Source organism: Coregonus lavaretus (assembly GCF_964263955.1).
Source record: "Coregonus lavaretus genome assembly, chromosome: 35".
NCBI classification, from domain to species: Eukaryota; Metazoa; Chordata; class Actinopteri; order Salmoniformes; family Salmonidae; genus Coregonus; species Coregonus lavaretus.
Window position 1 is genome coordinate 4015180 of NC_140022.1, and position 22503 is coordinate 4037682.

Consider the following 22503-nt stretch of genomic DNA (forward strand, 5'->3'; position numbering starts at 1 on the left):
CATGCTTAGGTCTTTGAAAGTAGAGCGTAGAGAGGGCTCCCGTATGTGTGCGAGCAGAGCTGGCAGGGTGCCTCCTCTTAGCTTCAATAATGGATGCATAGTATGGCTGTTTGTCTCCTCAGGGCCTGTACTGTACTGATGATGCTAACACGCTAACGCTACACGAAGGGATGCATCTCAATAATGTCTGGTGGCTTCCTCTACTAATCTCCTTTCCTTCATCTGCATTGATATGAAACCACAGGAGAGGTGAGAACAATACGATAGATGACTATCATGTAACTGACCGGTACCTGCCCACTTCTTTCAGACTACTGCAGCTGAACCAGAGCAGAGGAGATGATTAAAGGAGGCCACAGTGGACTATTGAGATGCAGCCTGGTGTGGAGGAGAGGACACTGTGGACTATTGAGATGCAGCCTGGTGTGGAGGAGAGGAGCCCCTCAGGCTTAGCTTGAGGAGAGGTAACAGGGAGAGAACACTAGCTTCAGGACAAACATACTGCTCTCTCCAGCTCTTTGTCGCTGGGTAGTTGGGTTAAGCAGGCACTTTAATTAAGCATTAGCGCGGCACCATGGTGAATTTGTTAAGGCTTTCTAGGAAGCTTTTCCTAACCAAGCACACTGCTATTGGCTCTGACATAGACATGGTCTGCGTCTGAAACGGAACCCTATTCCCTAGTTAGTGCCCTACTTTCAACCAGAGAGCCTGGTCAAATGTAGTGCATAGGGTGCTATTTCAGAGTCATCCACAGACACACACAGACACAGACAAACAGACACAGACAGAGACACAGACACACACACAGACAGATACAGACACACACACACAGACAGATACAGACACAAACAGATACAGACACACACAGACAGATACAGACAGACAGAGACAGACATGGTGAGCAGTAGAGAGCGCATGGTCCTACCTTCTGGAGATTCCTCCTGGACGTATGTTCCTGTCAGGTACCTGTGGACCAGCGCAGACTTCCCACTGGCCAGGTTACCCACAATGCCCTGGGGGAGGAAGAAGAAGAACAGGGAAGTGAGGTTGTTTCCTGGTTTTGCATATCTTCTACTTTGGCTTGTAATAATCAGAATGGTTGTGCTGCAGTGGATAAAGCTCAGAAGAGCTTCAGAGGAAGACTGCCTCAGATGCATACATGAATATAGATTGAGAATATGGAATATAGAGAAAGGCAATGTTATTCTGCTTCAAGTTTTCACCTCATTCCTGGTCTGTGTGTGCATATACAGTGCATTCGGAAAAGTATTCAGACCCCTTCCCTTTTTCCACTGGTGCTGCCCATAGTAGGTGTGTGGTATCGGTTAACATGCAACTGGCTAGGTGTGATGGTCTGCATGGCAAGCCTAGGTGTATCCAATTTCAGACTCACCACTTTGAGTTCTGGTACCGATCGGCTCAGGGTCCACTCCTGGCTGTTCACGAAGGCGTCTGTAACAAAGAGAGAGAAGCCTGTCAGTCAACGGTACACACACACGTCATCAGAAGTCTGCCAGCTGGAAGATCTATGACCTTCAGATGTCACGGCAACAAGGGTTCCAATCTGTTCCTGCTCAGTAGTCACTCACTAACAGGGAGAAAGAAGACAGGCAGAGATAAACGAGAAGAAGGGGGGGGTGGGGGGGGGAGAGAGACTTCGGGGAGGATAGGAGCGTATCATTAAAGATGACAGCTAGGATAGCCGCATCCTCTCTGAGATACTTCCTGCCTGGTCTGAGTGGATGTCTTCAGTAGAGCATGTCAGCTGTACATACACACTGAACAGCAAGTCAACAAGACCGATGGTCCACTACACAACACTGAACAACTCTACTGTACCAGCTTAACCAATCCTGAAAATGCTGCCCATAGTAGATGTATGTGGTATCGGCTAACAGGCAACTGGCTAGGTGTGATGGTCTGCATGGCAAGGTGTAACATCTCCCAGGCTCTGAGGCTACTGGCTAGTAATATCTCCCAGGCTACCCGCTAGGTGTAACATCTCCCAGGCTCTGAGGCTACTGGCTAGTAATATCTCCCAGGCTCTGAGGCTACTGGCTAGTAATATCTCCCAGGCTACCCGCTAGGTGTAACATCTCCCTGCCTGTGAGGCTACTGGCTAGTAATATCTCCCAGGCTACCCGCTAGGTGTAACATCTCCCAGGCTCTGAGGCTACTGGCTAGTAATATCTCCCAGGCTACCCGCTAGGTGTAACATCTCCCAGGCTCTGAGGCTACTGGCTAGTAATATCTCCCAGGCTACCCGCTAGGTGTAACATCTCCCAGGCTCTGAGGCTAGGTGTAATATCTCCCTAGTTGTGAGGCCCATTAGCCTGACTGGGCCCAGGTCTTATTATCCATCAGAGGCCCAGCATGGCTGCCAAACAAAAGCAGCAGGCCCGCGGTGGAGCCGGTCGCACTCTTAATATTTAATATCACACCAGCTGCTCTGCGACTGGCTCTGTTGGAGCCACTGAGCTCCATCTTGGCTCACCGCTGTGGCACTGGCAGGGCCATTCTCTGGCAGCACACAGTTATTGCTAGAATGAATCTTTCAGGAGGAACCAGGCTAACCAAAGCACCAGTCAGAGGGGATGTGGGTGTGGCTTAGACCCATAGAGGCGAGAGGGTTAGGGGTGGAGCTAGTCATTCCATACGATGCATTCTAATGCCAACTGTCCTTACACCAGTGTCTGTTATTAAGGCTAATGGACTAACTGGAGATGTGGGCTCTACTCTGATCCACTCTGCTCTGTTCTGCTCTGCTCTGCTCTGTTCTGCTCGGTTCTGCTCTGCTCTGCTCGGTTCTGCAGGTGTTGTGTACATTACTCCACTTCCCCCTCAGCTGTTTACAGATATCATCTGTTGACTTGACTGTAATAATGGGTGGTGCATGTGTGAGTGATTGCTAAATGAGCGTGGGTGGCGTGGCTGAAACAGTGTGTTGTCATCTATAATTGCAGTGAGTGTAGTAATGCGTGGGGGGAATAGACTCTCATCCCTCTCCTCTCCTCTCCTCTCCTCTCCTCTCCTCTCCTCTCCTCTCCTCTTCTCTCCTCTTCTCTCCTCTGGATGTGACAGCATTAAAGCAGATACTGTAGAACACGCAACACAGACACACACCTAACTCACACACAAATCCCTGTTAGTTACTCTGTTTTATCAGGGCCATCCTGTCAATCTTCCCACAGTGTTCCCCTGGAAGGAGCTGACCTGACACATATAATATCTAGTCATTCTATAAAGGACTCTCTTCATCCTTTTTATAATCCCACACAGAACAACAACAGTCCTGTGTTAATATGATGCCATTTAGCAGACGCTTTTATCCAAAGTGACTTAGCCATGCATGCATACATGTTTATGTATGGGTGGCCCCCAGCGGGAAACGAACCCACGACCCTTGGTGTTGCAGGCGCCATGCTCTACCATCTGAACCACACATGCTCTACCATCTGAACCACACACACCCACAGTACACCATTAAGCCCTTCCCTTTCTCCAGACACCCCAGTGTGTTATCTTGCTGGGGTAAGTAGGTCACATCTCCCCACCATCAGACAGGACTGAGGACCAGAAACAACCCTGTTCCATTTAGGTCTCCATTTGGACCTGTGTTAGTGTTACTAATTCATCAGGGAAAATCTGTCAGGCAGACACTACACTACAGGCAGACACTACACTACAGACAGACACTACACTACAGACAGACACTACACTACAGACACTACACTACAGACAGACACTACACTACAGGCAGCCAGACACTACAGGCAGACACTACACTACAGGCAGACACTACACTACAGACAGACACTACACTACAGACAGACACTACACTACAGGCAGACACTACAGGCATACACTACAGGCAGACACTACACTACAGGCAGACACTACACTACAGGCAGACCCTACAGGCAGACACTACACTACAGGCATACACTACAGGCAGACACTACACTACAGGCAGACACTACACTACAGGCAGCCAGACACTACAGGCAGACACTACACTACAGGCAGACACTACACTACAGGCAGACACTACACTACAGGCAGACACTACACTACAGACAGACACTACACTACAGACAGACACTACACTACAGGCAGACACTACAGGCATACACTACAGGCAGACACTACACTACAGGCAGACACTACACTACAGGCAGACACTACACTACACTACAGGCATACACTACACTACAGGCAGACACTACACTACAGGCAGACACTACAGGCAGACACTACAGGCAGACAGTACACTACAGGCAGACAGTACACTACAGGCAGACAGTACAGGCAGACACTACACTACAGGCATACACTACACTACAGGCAGACACTACACTACAGGCAGACACTACAGACATACACTACAGGCAGACACTACACTACAGGCAGACACTACAGGCATAAACTACACTACAGACAGACACTACACTACAGGCAGACACTACACTACAGGCAGACACTACACTACAGGCAGACACTACACTACAGGCAGACACTACACCACACCGCAGGCAGACAGACACTACACTACAGGCAGACACTACACCACAGGAAGACAGACATTACACTACAGGCAGACACTACACTACAGACAGACACTACACTACAGGCAGACACTACACCACAGGAAGACAGACATTACACTACAGGCAGACACTACACTACAGACAGACACTACACTACAGGCAGACACTACACTACAGGCAGACACTACACCACAGGCAGACACTACACCACAGGCAGACACTACACTACAGGCAGACACTACAGGCAGGCATACACTACACTACAGGCAGACACTACACTACAGGCAGACACTACAGACAGGCATACACTACACTACAGGCAGACACTACACTACAGGCAGACACTACACTACAGGCAGACACTACACTACAAGCAGACACTACAGACAGACACTACACCACAGGCAGACAGACACTACACTACAGGCAGACAGACACTGCACTACACTACAGGCAGACAGAAACTACACTACAGGCAGACACTATAGGCAGACACTACACTACACTACAGGCAGACACTACACTACACTACAGGCAGACACTACACTACACTACAGGCAGACAGACACTACAGGCAGACACTACACTACACTACAGGCAGACAGACACTACACTACACTACAGACAGACACTAGACTACAGTCGTGGTCTAAAGTTTTGAGAATGACACAAATAAAAAAAATCAAAGTCTGCTGCCTCAATTTTGATGATGGCAATTTGCATATACTCCAGAATGTTATGAAGAATGATCAGATGAATTGCAATTAATTGCAAAGTCCCTCTTTGCCATGAAAATGAACTTAATCCCAAAAAAACATTTCCACTGCATTTCAGCATGCCACAAAAGGACCAGAGTGATTCTCTCGTTAACACAGGTGAGAGTGTTGACGAGGACAAGGCTGGAGATCACTCTGTCATGCTGATTGAGTTAGAATAACAGACTGGAAGCTTTAAAAGGAGGGTGGTGCTTGAAATCATTGTTCTTCCTCTGTTAACCATGGTTACCTGCAAGGAAACACGTGCCGTCATCATTACTTTGCACAAAAAGGCCTTCACAGGCAAGGATATTGCTGCTAGTAAGATTGCACCTAAATCAACCATTCATCAAGAACTTCAAGGAGAGAGGTTCCATTGTTGTGAAGGCGGCGTCAGGGCGCCCAAGAAAGTCCAGCAAGCACCAGGACCGTCTCCTAAAGTTGATTCAGCTGCGGGATCGGGGCACCACCAATGCAGAGCTTGCTCAGGAATGGCAGCAGGCAGGTGTGAGTGCATCTGCACGCACAGTGAGGCGAAGACTTTTGGAGGATGGCCTGGTGTCAAGAAGGGCAGCGAGGAAGCCACTTCTCTCCAGGAAAAACATCAGGGACAGACTGATATTCTGCAAAAGGTACAGGGATTGGACTGCTGAGGACTGGGGTAAAGTCATTTTCTCTGATGAATCCCCTTTCTGATTGTTTGGGGCATCCGGAAAAAAGCTTGTCCGGAGAAGACAAGGTGAGCGCTACCATCAGTCCTGTGTCATGTCAACAGTAAAGCATCCTGAGACCATTCATGTGTGGGGTTGCTTCTCAGCCAAGGGAGTGGGCTCACTCACAATTTTGCCTAAGAACACAGCCATGAATAAAGAATGGTACCAACACATCCTCCGAGAGCAACTTCTCCCAACCATCCAAGAACAGTTTGGTGATTGCGTCCTACCTGACAGGTCGCTCCTACCAGGTGGCGTGGCGAGAATCTGTCTTACCTTCAGGCTCTGATCAGACCCTATACCCAAACGAGGGCACTACGTTCATCCACCTCTGGCCTGCTAGCCCCCCTACCTCTACGGAAGCACAGTTCCCACTCAGCCCAGTCAAAACTATTCGCTGCTCTGGCACCCCAATGGTGGAACAAGCTCCCCAACGACGCCAGGACAGCGGAGTCACTGACCACCTTCTGAAGACACTTGAAACCCTACCTCTTTAAGGAATACCTGGAATAGTATAAAGTAATCCTTCTTCCCCCACCCACCATTTTAAAAAAGGTGGTTGTCCCACTGGCTATCATAAATTGAATGCACCAATTTGTAAGTCGCTCTGGATAAGAGCGTCTGCTAAATGATGTAAATGTAAATGTGACGAACAATGCCTTTTCCAGCATGATGGAGCACCTTGCCATAAGGCAAAAGTGGTAACTAAGTGGCTCGGGGAACAAAACATCGACATTTTGGGTCCATGGCCAGGAAACTCCTCAGACCTTAATCCCATTGAGAACTTGTGGTCAATCCTCAAGAGGCGGTTGGACAAACAAAACCCCACAAATTCTAACAAACTCCAAGCATTGATTATGCAAGAATGGGCTGCCATCAGTCAGGATGAGGCCCAGAAGTTAATTGACAGCATGCCAGGGCGGATTGCAGAGGTCTTGAAAAAGAAGGGTCAACACTGCAAATATTTACTCTTTGCATAAACTTAATGTAATTGTCAATAAAAGCCTTTGACACTTATGGAATGCTTGTAATTATACTTCAGTATACCATAGTAACATTGACAAAAATATCTAAAAACACTGAAGCAGCAAACTTTGTGAAGACCAATACTTGTGTCATTCTCAAAACTTTTGACCACGACTGTACACTACAGGCAGACAGACACTTCACTACAGACAGACACTACACTACAGACAGACAGACACTACACTACAGGCAGACAGACACTACACTACACTACACTACAGGCAGACAGACACTACACTACACTACAGACACTACACTACACTACAGGCAGACAGACACTACAGGCAGACACTACAGGCAGACACTACACTACAGACAGACAGACACTACACTACAGGCAGACAGACATTACACTACAGGCAGACACTACAGGCAGACACTACACTACAGACAGACACTACACTACAGGCAGACACTACACTACAGGCAGACACTACACCACAGGCAGACACTACACCACAGGCAGACACTACACTACAGGCAGACACTACAGGCAGGCATACACTACACTACAGGCAGACACTACACTACAGGCAGACACTACAGGCAGGCATACACTACACTACAGGCAGACACTACACTACAGGCAGACACTACACTACAGGCAGACACTACACTACAAGCAGACACTACAGACAGACACTACACCACAGGCAGACAGACACTACACTACAGGCAGACAGACACTGCACTACACTACAGGCAGACAGAAACTACACTACAGGCAGACACTATAGGCAGACACTACACTACACTACAGGCAGACACTACACTACACTACAGGCAGACACTACACTACACTACAGGCAGACAGACACTACAGGCAGACACTACACTACACTACAGGCAGACAGACACTACACTACACTACAGACAGACACTAGACTACAGTCGTGGTCTAAAGTTTTGAGAATGACACAAATAAAAAAAATCAAAGTCTGCTGCCTCAATTTTGATGATGGCAATTTGCATATACTCCAGAATGTTATGAAGAATGATCAGATGAATTGCAATTAATTGCAAAGTCCCTCTTTGCCATGAAAATGAACTTAATCCCAAAAAAACATTTCCACTGCATTTCAGCATGCCACAAAAGGACCAGAGTGATTCTCTCGTTAACACAGGTGAGAGTGTTGACGAGGACAAGGCTGGAGATCACTCTGTCATGCTGATTGAGTTAGAATAACAGACTGGAAGCTTTAAAAGGAGGGTGGTGCTTGAAATCATTGTTCTTCCTCTGTTAACCATGGTTACCTGCAAGGAAACACGTGCCGTCATCATTACTTTGCACAAAAAGGCCTTCACAGGCAAGGATATTGCTGCTAGTAAGATTGCACCTAAATCAACCATTCATCAAGAACTTCAAGGAGAGAGGTTCCATTGTTGTGAAGGCGGCGTCAGGGCGCCCAAGAAAGTCCAGCAAGCACCAGGACCGTCTCCTAAAGTTGATTCAGCTGCGGGATCGGGGCACCACCAATGCAGAGCTTGCTCAGGAATGGCAGCAGGCAGGTGTGAGTGCATCTGCACGCACAGTGAGGCGAAGACTTTTGGAGGATGGCCTGGTGTCAAGAAGGGCAGCGAGGAAGCCACTTCTCTCCAGGAAAAACATCAGGGACAGACTGATATTCTGCAAAAGGTACAGGGATTGGACTGCTGAGGACTGGGGTAAAGTCATTTTCTCTGATGAATCCCCTTTCTGATTGTTTGGGGCATCCGGAAAAAAGCTTGTCCGGAGAAGACAAGGTGAGCGCTACCATCAGTCCTGTGTCATGTCAACAGTAAAGCATCCTGAGACCATTCATGTGTGGGGTTGCTTCTCAGCCAAGGGAGTGGGCTCACTCACAATTTTGCCTAAGAACACAGCCATGAATAAAGAATGGTACCAACACATCCTCCGAGAGCAACTTCTCCCAACCATCCAAGAACAGTTTGGTGATTGCGTCCTACCTGACAGGTCGCTCCTACCAGGTGGCGTGGCGAGAATCTGTCTTACCTTCAGGCTCTGATCAGACCCTATACCCAAACGAGGGCACTACGTTCATCCACCTCTGGCCTGCTAGCCCCCCTACCTCTACGGAAGCACAGTTCCCACTCAGCCCAGTCAAAACTATTCGCTGCTCTGGCACCCCAATGGTGGAACAAGCTCCCCAACGACGCCAGGACAGCGGAGTCACTGACCACCTTCTGAAGACACTTGAAACCCTACCTCTTTAAGGAATACCTGGAATAGTATAAAGTAATCCTTCTTCCCCCACCCACCATTTTAAAAAAGGTGGTTGTCCCACTGGCTATCATAAATTGAATGCACCAATTTGTAAGTCGCTCTGGATAAGAGCGTCTGCTAAATGATGTAAATGTAAATGTGACGAACAATGCCTTTTCCAGCATGATGGAGCACCTTGCCATAAGGCAAAAGTGGTAACTAAGTGGCTCGGGGAACAAAACATCGACATTTTGGGTCCATGGCCAGGAAACTCCTCAGACCTTAATCCCATTGAGAACTTGTGGTCAATCCTCAAGAGGCGGTTGGACAAACAAAACCCCACAAATTCTAACAAACTCCAAGCATTGATTATGCAAGAATGGGCTGCCATCAATCAGGATGAGGCCCAGAAGTTAATTGACAGCATGCCAGGGCGGATTGCAGAGGTCTTGAAAAAGAAGGGTCAACACTGCAAATATTTACTCTTTGCATAAACTTAATGTAATTGTCAATAAAAGCCTTTGACACTTATGGAATGCTTGTAATTATACTTCAGTATACCATAGTAACATTGACAAAAATATCTAAAAACACTGAAGCAGCAAACTTTGTGAAGACCAATACTTGTGTCATTCTCAAAACTTTTGACCACGACTGTACACTACAGGCAGACAGACACTTCACTACAGACAGACACTACACTACAGACAGACAGACACTACACTACAGGCAGACAGACACTACACTACACTACACTACAGGCAGACAGACACTACACTACACTACAGACACTACACTACACTACAGGCAGACAGACACTACAGGCAGACACTACAGGCAGACACTACACTACAGACAGACAGACACTACACTACAGGCAGACAGACACTACACTACACTACAGGCAGACAGACACTACAGGCAGACAGACACTACACTACACTACAGGCAGACAGACAGACACTACAGGCAGACACTACAGGCAGAGACTCACTACAGGCAGACAGACACTACACTACAGGCAGACAGACACTACACTACAGGCAGACAGACACTACACTGCAGGCAGACAGACACTACACTACAGGCAGACACTACACTTCAGGCAGACAGACACTACACTTCAGGCAGACAGACACTACAGATAATCCCAGTTCTTCTCAGAGTGCTGAGAGCCACAACACAAAAAAAAGAGGGTCTGAAGACACCGTACACTATGAATTAATGCCTTGAGTACCAGAGAGGTGCTTTCAAAGACACGTGGTTATGGGAAGGCTGTGGACCATATTTGCAGACGTTATCCCGACCCATCAGTCTAGTCCAGTCTCCCTCTCCACATCACTAGTGACTGGGGACAGCAGGTGTCATTTCCTCTAACATTTTACAACCATCTCAGATGTTGAGCTGTGTAGCACCGCTACAGAAGTTACTCATGACTTGATTGGGGGTTGTGGGCAAGAGACTCGTCTATTGCATCAATTTAGTGGACCACAAAAGAGTTCTGAAAGCATTTGATGGGTCCCGGAGTTGAGAATCACTGGGATAGGTAACACATGATGATGACGACAACATAACCCATCTTCCACATCCCAACCCCTCCCTCCCTCCCTCCCTCCCTCCCATGTGTAAAACATCTAAATAAGTCAGTATACCCCTTCCTAACCCCGCCTCTGTCTGATGGTCCATTGGGATTGGTCAGACCCGTCAGACACCAGCGGGACTGGAAAGAATCCAGTAAGAGAGGTCCCTATTGGCCGGCTGGTACACAGGGGTGTATTGTTGCCCTGGTACCCTGGTCTGTGGTTAGGGGGGCTAGCTGGCTGGCTGTGTTCTGTTCGCCCCTCATCTCTGGACCGGGCCCTCGCTGACAGATGGGATGTTGTTATAGCTGCATCCTGTTTTCAGAGCTGGGGGACCAGCCAATGCCGTTCCAGTACCCCGGTGGCTCCCAGTAAATGAGTGGCTAGTAGCCACTTGACTAACCAGCTACATGACTGACTAGCCCTGTATGCAACATGATACACTGGTACAGAGCATTATCCCTGTATGCCAACATGATACACTGGTACAGAGCATTATCCCTGTATGCCAACATGATACACTGGTACAGAGCATTAGCCCTGTATGCCAACATGATACACTGGTACAGAGCATTAGCCCTGTATGCCAACATGATACACTGGTACAGAGCATTATCCCTGTATGCAACATGATACACTGGTACAGAGCATTATCCCTGTATGCAACATGATACACTGGTACAGAGCATTAGCCCTGTATGCCAACATGATACACTGGTACAGAGCATTAGCCCTGTATGCCAACATGATACACTGGTACAGAGCATTAGCCCTGTATGCCAACATGATACACTGGTACAGAGCATTAGCCCTGTATGCCAACATGATACACTGGTACAGAGTATTAGCCCTGTATGCCAACATGATACACTGGTACAGAGCATTAACCCTGTATGCCAACATGATACACTGGTACAGAGCATTAGCCCTGTATGCCAACATGATACACTGGTACAGAGCATTAGCCCTGTATGCCAACATGATACACTGGTACAGAGCATTAGCCCTGTATGCCAACATGATACACTGGTACAGAGCATTAGCCCTGTATGCCAACATGATACACTGGTACAGAGTATTAGCCCTGTATGCCAACATGATACACTGGTACAGAGCATTAACCCTGTATGCCAACATGATACACTGGTACAGAGCATTAGCCCTGTATGCCAACATGATACACTGGTACAGAGCATTAGCCCTGTATGCCAACATGATACACAGGTACAGAGCATTAGCCCTGTATGCCAACATGATACACAGGTACAGAGCATTAGCCCTGTATGCCAACATGATACACTGGTACAGAGCATTAGTCATGAGTACTTACACCTGCATTGACTACCTAGCTAGCCCATCTTAGCATTCCATTCACCAACTACCCCCTTCACTGACCTGCGACTGTGGCAAGAGGAGAGCTGAACTGGGAAATGCCTCCAGGGTCAAGGCTATTAACATTATGTTGATTTGGTGGGTCAGCAGAAAATGAAGAGAGCAGTCCCAGCCCACATATGTGTGTGAACCACTGAGCTACAGAAGTCCACCTGCACCGAATCAATCCATCAACCAAGATCAACCATCACGCCGCCTTGTCACCACACCCACACACACTTAGTGTCTGACTGCCAGAGTCCTTCCCTTTACCCTGTCACCATACACACACCAGCTGTGGCTCTCACTGGTGTGTGTTCCCCAGCCGACACACACACAAAGGAAGGGGAACTTGCCACTCAGCACTCTGTTAATGAGTCATTAACATGAAACAAATGTGGCAATGTCTGCTAACAGAAGGCAAGGAATCTAATGTGTCCATCCTAGATTATGCAGTATGGTTCTTTTAGTGTGACTGACACACACACACACACACACACACCAGGGTTTCTGTTAGGAAAATGTGGCGCCGGACATTTGACCGGCAGCATTTTCATTTACCGGACATTTGAGAAATTTACCAGACCCATATGATTAGGGCGTCCACCCACAGTGCTCAGAATGACAGAAATCCCATTTAGATGATGGTCATTCATATTAACAGAAGTGGAGGGTGCAACGATGAACGATGTGCGGTCCTTCCAAATTATCATGTGCACTTTGAAGATGTTAGAATAACTGTCCACATTGAACTTTTCCTCAGCCAACAAGACAAGTAACGAACAGCAAAATCACTAGCCAATTTCAATCTACTATCCCCCATAGTAGAAAGGTTTACCTATTCTATTGGTCAGCTTGTTGAGAAAGAAATGGCCTATTCCAAACAGTTGTGGGACAATAGATCCCAAATTCATACAACCAGTAAGCCTAGGATACATTCAAAAGGTTTAAAAGTGATGAGTCAGATGCAACAGATCAGAACATTTTAAAATGTTGATCAACTATTAGTTCTTCACAATATAAGCGCAGCAATGAGCACAAGGCAGTAAGCTACGCGCGAATGTTTGTCATCAAAAGGGCAGCTGCCCCTGCGAGCGGTTTCATGTGGCAGAGACGAAAATATCAGTTGGGAATTTAGAAAGAGGGGAGATCTAATATGCAACAACTAGCATGGGTTGCTAATATGACTAGGATTGTGCCTTTGGCTACTGGACAATGAAAGAAAGTTGATATTAAATAATTGCCTCCACGAATATGGTCTGATTTCAGCTAGGCTACTTGGAAGCAAGGTAAGACTTGCCTCACAATACATAGTAAACTGTTCAGGCTTCAAACAATTAAGTTTATGTTTTCAAAATGCATACTGCCTCCAGCTCATCGCAAAGTGGGGTGTGACGCGCTGATGAGGCCTGCCTTCCGTTGCCGATGCATTTACTGTTTGAGATGCTGCAGCAGCAGCAGCTCTCCTGCTGTCTGACAGATTGTCCGCTCAAAGGCTCTGTATGCTGTACACAAGAGAGAGCAAGAGAGAGAGATGTAGGGAGAGCTCTGGAGAAGAGAGACGTAGGGAGAGCTCTGGAGGAGAGAGACGTAGGGAGAGCTCTGGAGGAGAGAGACGTAGGGAGAGCTCTGGAGGAGAGAGACGTAGGGAGAGCTCTGGAGGAGAGAGACGTAGGGAGAGCTCTGGAGGAGAGAGACGTAGGGAGAGCTCTGGAGGAGAGAGATGTAGGGAGAGCTCTGGAGGATAGAGACATAGGGAGAGCTCTGGAGGAGAGAGAAGTAGGGAGAGCTCTGGAGGAGAGAGACGGAGGGAGAGCTCTGGAGGAGAGAGATGTAGGGAGAGCTCTGGAGGAGAGAGATGTAGGGAGAGCTCTGGAGGAGATAGATGTAGGGAGAGCTCTGGAGGAGAGAGCGTTGGAGGAAAGAGAGATGTGAGGAAGACTGCATACAAGGCAGAGAAGAGTAAGAGAGAGCGAGAGAGACCCCAGCAGCAGCAGCAGCTACTGGCTCCTGTTCTACAGCTGAACATGTGTAACCAATAAAGAGAGTGACAGAGCTGTGCTCTCTCTGTGACATGCTGCAGACACAGGCTTTACACAGAGATGTCAGCACCACATTCCTCAACATGAGAGAGAAGAGAGGGACAGAGGAAGAGAGAGTGGCACACAGCCAAGAACAGGCTTCATTCATACTGAGAGAGAGAGAGAGAGAGATGGTGCAGAAAGAGAGAGAGAGAGAGAGAGAGAGATGGGGGAGAGAGAGATGGGAGAGAGAGAGAGAGAGAGAGAGAGAGAGAGAGATGGGGGAGAGAGGAGGAGGTAGAGAAAGAGAAGTAGAAAGACAGCCTCTATATCCCCTGTAAGGAGATAGAGAGGAAGAGGAAAGAGGAAGAAAGAGGGAAAGAGGAAAAACAGGATGCTGAGATGCTCATGGCCCAGTGGTCCGTCTCCCAGAGAGATCTACAGACTTCATTCCTCCTCCTCCTTCCCTCCCTCCCTCCCTCTCTCTACCTCCCTCCCTACCTCGTTCTGCGCAAAATAGAGCTGCAGGAGCGAGAGAGAGAAAAGAAATTGAAGCTTCACACAGCTCTTAAACTCCACTCAGAGGTACTGGCTCTCTACCAGGAGTTTATTTTCCTCCTCTCCTCTCCTCTCCTCTCCTCTCCTCTCCTCTCCTCTCCTATTCTTCTCCTCTCCTCTCCTCTCCTATTCTTCTCCTCCTCTCCTCTCCTTATTTTCAGGCCTCTTCACATGTTCAGTGTGTGAGTCAGTGAGGTGGTGGAGAGAGCAGACCAGACCACATAGCCAGACAAAGGTTCAATAAGACATCATGGTAGCTGAAACCAAAAGGAAACAGGCTGTAAAAGGTCAAGAGTCATTGGTCTGCCCTCCTACATACAGGCTGAAATATTCACCACCTGAAACACCCCATTTTACACACCCAGCCAAACACACCCAGCTGCTCTTTGTGGAATTCCAATGGAAACACCAGCATAGTATAGGTACAAACACAAGTGTAGTTGCTGTCTGTCGGTAGGGAATAGAACTCATTTATTTGGGCTTTTATTGCTCATGACAGATTTCAGGTCAGAGTTGCGTTCAAAAGCATCCATCCATGTATGTTTAAACGTCTGTTTTATGGACCGGTTCAGTTGTACCTCGGCCAGAGACATGTATAAAACCGGCTGCACGCACATGCAGACGCACACACACACACACACACACACACACACACACACTCTGTTTCTATAATTTATTCTTCAGCCAGGTCAATGAGAAACACAGCCAGAGGACCTCAACGTGAGGTGAAGTCAGAGAGAGCAGGGAGATAACAGACAGTCTATGGCCTCCTCCTCTCCCATATGGTTGTTGGTCAGCCATTACTGTTCTCATGGGTTGTGGTGGATCCTGTCTGTCTATGGTGCTGTTCTGTTTAACTCAGCCTTTACCAGCCTTACCTTACCACCAGAGATACTGTCTGTTTAACCTCAGCCTTACCTTACTACCAAAGATACTGTCTGTTTAACCTCAGCCTTACCTTACCACCAGAGATACTGTCTGTTTAACCTCAGCCTTACCTTACCACCAGAGATACTGTCTGTTTAACCTCAGCCTTACCTTACTACCAGAGATACTGTCTGTTTAACCTCAGCCTTACCTTACTACCAGAGCAACTATCTGTTTAACCTCAGCCTTACCTTACTACCAGAGATACTGTCTGTTTAACCTCAGCCTTACCTTACTACCAGAGATACTATCTGTTTAACCTCAGCCTTACCTTACTACCAGAGATACTGTCTGTTTAACCTCAGCCTTACCTTACTATCAGAGATACTGTCTGTTTAACCTCAGCCTTACCTTACTACGAGAGATACTGTCTGTTTAACCTCAGCCTTACCTTACTACCAGAGATACTGTCTGTTTAACCTCAGCCTTACCTTACTATCAGAGATACTATCTGTTTAACCTCAGCCTTACCTTACTACCAGAGATACTGTCTGTTTAACCTCAGCCTTACCTTACTACCAGAGATACTGTCTGTTTAACCTCAGCCTTACCTTACCACCAGAGATACTGTCTGTTTAACCTCAGCCTTACCTTACTACCAGAGATACTGTCTGTTTAACCTCAGCCTTACCTTACCACCAGAGATACTGTCTGTTTAACCTCAGCCTTACCTTACCACCAGAGATACTGTCTGTTTAACCTCAGCCTTACCTTACTACCAGAGATACTGTCTGTTTAACCTCAGCCTTACCTTACTACCAGAGATACTGTCTGTTTAACCTCAGCCTTACTACCAGAGATACTGTCTGTTTAACCTCAGCCTTACCTTACCACCAGAGATACTGTCTGTTTAACCTCAGCCTTACCTTACTACCAGAGATACTGTCTGTTTAACCTCAGCCTTACCTTACCACCAGAGATACTGTCTGTTTAACCTCAGCCTTACCTTACCACCAGAGATACTGTCTGTTTAACCTCAGCCTTACCTTACTACCAGAGATACTGTCTGTTTAACCTCAGCCTTACCTTACTACCAGAGACAATATGTCTGTTTAAACTCAGAGAGACAGAGAGAAGAGAGAGAAAAAGAAAGAGCGAGAGAGAGAGTGATAGAGAGTGAGAGAGTGAGAGAGAGAGAGAGAGAGATAGAGAGAGAGAGAGAGAGAGAGATAGAGAGAGAGAGAGAGCGATAGAGAGAGAGCAGGAGAAGCCCATAAGAGACTATTCCAACATAGAGAGTAGCAGAGGGATTGTTCAGGCCACTGCTCTATTACCTTGCTCTGATTGAGTCTGCAGTATGATGGGAATTACAGGACCACTAAGCCTATTAGCTATCAGATAGAGAACACCATCCGACTGCATGCACCAGCCAGCCAGCCAACCACACAGAGGAAAGTTTAGCAGAGCTGGGATGGAGTGGATTGGACTGGAGTGAAGTGGGTAAGCCTGGACTGGGCTGGACGGGGCTAGCCTGGGCTGGGTTGGACTAGGCTGGGCTAGCCTGTGCTGAATTGGACTGGGCTGGAATAGCCTAAAGTGGGTTGGACTGGGCTGGAATAGCCTGGAGTGGGTTGGACTGGGCTGGAATAGCCTGGAGTGGGTTGGACTGGGCTGGAATAGCCTGGGCTGGATTGGACTGGGCTGGACTGGGTTGGACTGGAGTGGGCTGGGTAAGCCACAGTTTGGCCAAGTCCCAGTGTTTTGATTAAGGGACAACAACAGAATGGTTAAGAGACAAACGGCTTGCAGCTAGCATAATGTTTATTTCACTATTGTTTATCATCTATTTCACTTGCTTTGGCAACGTAAACATTTTTCCATGCCAATAAAGCCCTTAAATTGAGTTGAAATTGAGAGAGAGAGAGAGCGAGAGAAAGGAAGTGGAGAGAGCGAGAGAAAGGAAGTGGAGAGAGAGAGAGAGAAAGGAAGTAGAGAGAGAGAGAGAGAAAGGAAGTAGAGAGAGAGAGAGAGAGAGAGAGAGAGAAAGGAAGTAGAGAGAGAGAGAGAAAGAGAAAGGAAGTAGAGAGAGAGAGAAAGGAAGTAGAGAGAGAGAGAGAGAGAGAGCGAGAGAGGGAGAGAAGGAAGCAATTCCTAAACCTTCCATAACAAAGCCATCACCTACAGAGAGATGAACCTGGATAAGAGTCCCCTAAGTAAGCTGGTCCTGGGGCTCTGTTCACAAACAGACCCCACAGAGCCCCAGGACAACAACAACACAATTAGACCCAACCAAATCATGAGAAAACAAAAAGAGAGTTATTTGACACATTGGAAAGAATTAACAAAAAAACTGCGCAAACTAGAATGCTATTTGGCCCTAAACAGAGAGTACACAGTGGCAGAATATCTGACCACTGTGACTGACCCAAAATTAAGGAAAGCTTTGACTATGTACAGACTTAGTGAGCATAGCCTTGCTATTGAGAAAGGCCGCCGTAGGCAGACCTGGCTCTCAAGAGAAGACAGGCTATGTGCACACTGCCCACAAAATGAGGTGGAAACGGAGCTGCCACAGTGTGCAAGCACAGCAGCAACATTTGTGACCTGTTGCACAAGGGCAACCAGTGAAGAACAAACACCATTACAAATACAACCCATATTTATGTTTATTTTGGAGGGAGGGAGGGAGGGAAAGAGAGAGATAAAAGCTGTCTCAGACAAACAGAACAGAACAGAGAGATCCTAGATTGTGTCTTGGCACAGTTAGCCTTTAAATCTTTGCAAGGATCCCCTCAGGTAGAAAGTAGTGTAAAATAACCATGAAACTATCTAACAGCCTGAAGCCCGCAGAAACAGACACTGCTTTCATGATGGGGTCAATGAGCGTAGAGAATGACAGAACCAAACAACTACAAAGTGGTAGCCTAAATATAGGACTAGTCACGCCATATAAAGCACCTTTCTAAATGTCCCCTCAACAACCTTTGTTAAAGCTACTGACGGGTGAGACAGAGCAGTCGCAGTGTGGATTGGAGAAGGACATCACCACACTGACAGAAAGGGAGAGGAATAACATGAGAACAATGACAGGAAACAGGCACAGCAGGAGAGAGAAAGAGAGAGGGAGAGGGAGGGAGAGAGAGGGGGAGGGAGAGAGAGAGAGGGAGAGAGAGAGAGAGAGAGAGAGCGAGAGCGAGAGCGAGAGCGAGAGCGAGAGCGAGAGCGAGAGCGAGAGCGAGCGAGAGCGAGAGCGAGAGAGAGAGAGAGAGAGAGAGAGGGAGGGAGAGAGAGAGAGAGGGAGAGAGAGAGAGGGAGGGAGAGAGAGAGAGCTGGAGGGAGAGAGAGAGAGGGAGAGAGAGAGAGAGGAAGAACTTGGCAGCCCTCCAATCCAAGCTAGCTGACTGACAAAGCCACACTTGCGGGTGGCCACTGCGTCTCTCACAGACAGCGACTGCGGTTGTGAAAACGCAACACGCTGGCGCTAAACAATGGAGGGCAGTGCCCTGGAGTGTGCCACTGCCACACACACACATACAAACAGTGTGTGCCACGGCTGGCTACCGCAGGGCGAAACAACAGGGTAGGCAGGCGGCTGTAGGGTGCCCACTGGCACTTGCCCGTGCCAACCACAGTGGTGACCAGACCACATTGTGCCCTCATTTGACCTTGATGACCTGGTTCTAGAGCATTAGAATGAATCCTTTGAAAGGACTAGACCTATGCTAGTAATTAGAATGGATGCTTTGAAAGGACTATCCCTATGATAGGAATCTGGCAGTGTTCCAGTCTAAATAACCCTAGGGCTGGTCATTATTGACAGCAGAACTGGTTCTTGCTCAACACCTGTATGTTATTATACAGTCCAGTGTAGCTCAGTTGGTAGAGCATGGCGTTTGCAACGCCAGAGTTGTGGGTTCGTTTCCCATGGGGGACCAGTATGAGAAAAAAAAATATATGCACTCACTAACTGTAAGTGGCTCTGGATAAGAGCGTCTGCTAAATGACTAAAATGTAAATGTAAAATGTAAATTAAGGAACTCAAACAAGGTGGAGGCATTTGACTGACAAGGTGCCAGCATGGCGACAGAATGAAGAGTGAAATGAGATGTGTCACAGCAAAGATAAACAACATCCCTCCTTTGTCTGAATGACAACAGAGCAGAATCCTCAGTGATGTCGACAAGCATTCTGAGAATACAATGTGACTGAATGGAATTCCGCCAGCGTCAGTTTGTTGTAAACTATTTCTACATCAGTCAGGTAAAGAGCAACTCATGTCTTTCAAGTTCAGGTTCCCATTAGGTTAGACCAGGGTTAGACCATTAGGTTAGAGCATTAGGTTAGACCATTAGGTTAGAGCATTAGGTTTGACCATTAGGTTAGACCATTAGGTTAGAGCATTAGGGTTAGACTATTAGGTTAGACCATTAGGCTAGACCAGGGTTAGACCATTAGGCTAGACCAGGGTTAGACCATTAGGCTAGACCAGGGTTAGACCATTAGGCTAGACCATTAGGTTAGACCAGGGTTAGACCATTAGGCTAGACCAGGGTTAGACCATTAGGCTAGACCAGGGTTAGACCATTAGGTTAGAGCAGGGTTAGACCATTAGGTTAGAGCATTAGGGTTAGACCATTAGGGTTAGACCATTAGGTTAGACCATTAGGTTAGACCATTAGGTTTGACCATTAGGTTTGACCAGGGTTAGACCATTAGGCTAGACCAGGGTTAGACCATTAGGTTAGACCAGGGTTAGACCATTAGGCTAGACCAGGGTTAGACCATTAGGCTAGACCAGGGTTAGACCATTAGGTTAGACCAGGGTTAGACCATTAGGCTAGACCAGGGTTAGACCATTAGGCTAGACCAGGGTTAGACCATTAGGCTAGACCAGGGTTAGACCATTAGGCTAGACCAGGGTTAGACCATTAGGCTAGACCAGGGTTAGACCATTAGGCTAGACCATTAGGTTAGACCAGGGTTAGACCATTAGGCTAGACCAGGGTTAGACCATTAGGTTAGAGCAGGGTTAGACCATTAGGTTAGAGCATTAGGGTTAGACCATTAGGGTTAGACCATTAGGTTAGACCATTAGGTTAGACCATTAGGTTTGACCATTAGGTTTGACCAGGGTTAGACCATTAGGCTAGACCAGGGTTAGACCATTAGGTTAGACCAGGGTTAGACCATTAGGCTAGACCAGGGTTAGACCATTAGGTTAGAACATCCCTTTAGCCATGTGGTACACAGTACTAAGGGAGAAGCAGTATGCGCACACACCTCTCTTTAAAGACACACACACACACCTCTCTCTTTAAGGACACACACCTCTCTCTCTAAGGACACACACCTCTCTCTTTAAGGACACACACACACACACCTCTCTCTTTAAGGACACACACACACCTCTCTCTTTAAGGACACACACACACCTCTATCTTTAAGGACACACACACACCTCTCTTTAAAGACACACACCTCTCTCTTTAAAGACCCACACACACCTCTCTCTTTAAGGACACACACCTCTCTCTTTAAAGACCCACATCTCTCTCTTTAAAGACACACACCTCTCTCTTTAAAGACACACACACACCTCTCTCTTTAAGGACACACACCTCTCTCTCTAAAGACACACACCTCTCTAAGGACACACCTCTCTCTCTAAGGACACACCTCTCTCTCTAAGGACACACACCTCTCTCTTTAAAGACACACACCTCTCTCTCTAAGGACACACACTCTCTCTCTAAGGACACACACCTCTCTCTTTAAGGACACACACCTCTCTCTTTAAGGACACACACCTCTCTCTTTAAGACACACACACACCTCTATTTAAGGACACACACCTCTCTCTTTAAGGACACACACCTCTCTCTTTAAGGACACACACATTTCTCTTTAAGGACACACCTCTCTCTTTAAGGACACACACCTCTCTCTTTAAGACACACACACACCTCTCTCTTTAAGGACACACACCTCTCTCTTTAAGACACACACACACCTCTCTCTTTAAGGACACACACCTCTCTTTAAACACACACCTCTCTCTTTAAGGACACACACCTCTCTCTAAGGACACACACCTCTCTCTCTAAGGACACACACCTCTCTCTCTAAGGACACACACCTCTCTCTCTAAGGACACACACCTCTCTCTCTAAGGACACACACCTCTCTCTCTAAGGACACACACCTCTCTCTTTAAGGACACACACCTCTCTCTTTAAGGACACACACCTCTCTCTTTAAGGACACACACATTTCTCTTTAAGGACACACACCTCTCTCTTTAAGGACACACACCTCTCTCTTTAAGACACACACACACATTTCTCTTTAAGGACACACACCTCTCTTTAAAGACACACACCTCTCTCTTTAAGGACAAACAACTCTCTCTTTAAGGACACACACCTCTCTCTTTAAGGACACACACCTCTCTCTTTAAGGACACATACCTCTCTCTTTAAGGACACATACCTCTCTCTTTAAGGACACACACCTCTCTCTTTAAGGACACACACCTCTCTCTTTAAGGACACACATCTCTCTCTTTAAGGACACACACCTCTCTCTTTAAGGACACACACCTCTCTCTCTAAGGACACACACCTCTCTCTTTAAGGACACACACCTCTCTCTTTAAGGACACACACATCTCTCTTTAAGACACACACACACACCTCTCTTTAAGACACACACACACCTCTCTCTTTAAGACACACACACACCTCTCTCTTTAAGACACACACACACCTCTCTCTTTAAGACACACACACACCTCTCTCTTTAAGGACACACACCTCTCTTTAAACACACACCTCTCTTTAAACACACACCTCTCTCTCTTTAA

The 22503-nt window shown here is 47.2% G+C and overlaps 1 protein-coding gene across 1 annotated transcript in view; it reads right to left on the reverse strand.

Annotated features, from left to right (window-relative positions):
• LOC311109527 (arf-GAP with GTPase, ANK repeat and PH domain-containing protein 1-like) overlaps positions 1-22503 on the reverse strand; it is a gene marked incomplete at its 3' end in the record, with an annotated part of 125481 nt that overhangs the window by 77759 nt on the left and 25219 nt on the right. Inside the window, exons 2-3 of the mRNA XM_084152444.1 lie at positions 1394-1452; positions 926-1013 (exon numbers count right to left, since the gene is read on the reverse strand). Of these exons, the coding sequence (XP_084008570.1) occupies positions 926-1013; positions 1394-1452 (147 nt within the window). The remainder of the gene's footprint in view (positions 1-925; positions 1014-1393; positions 1453-22503) is intronic.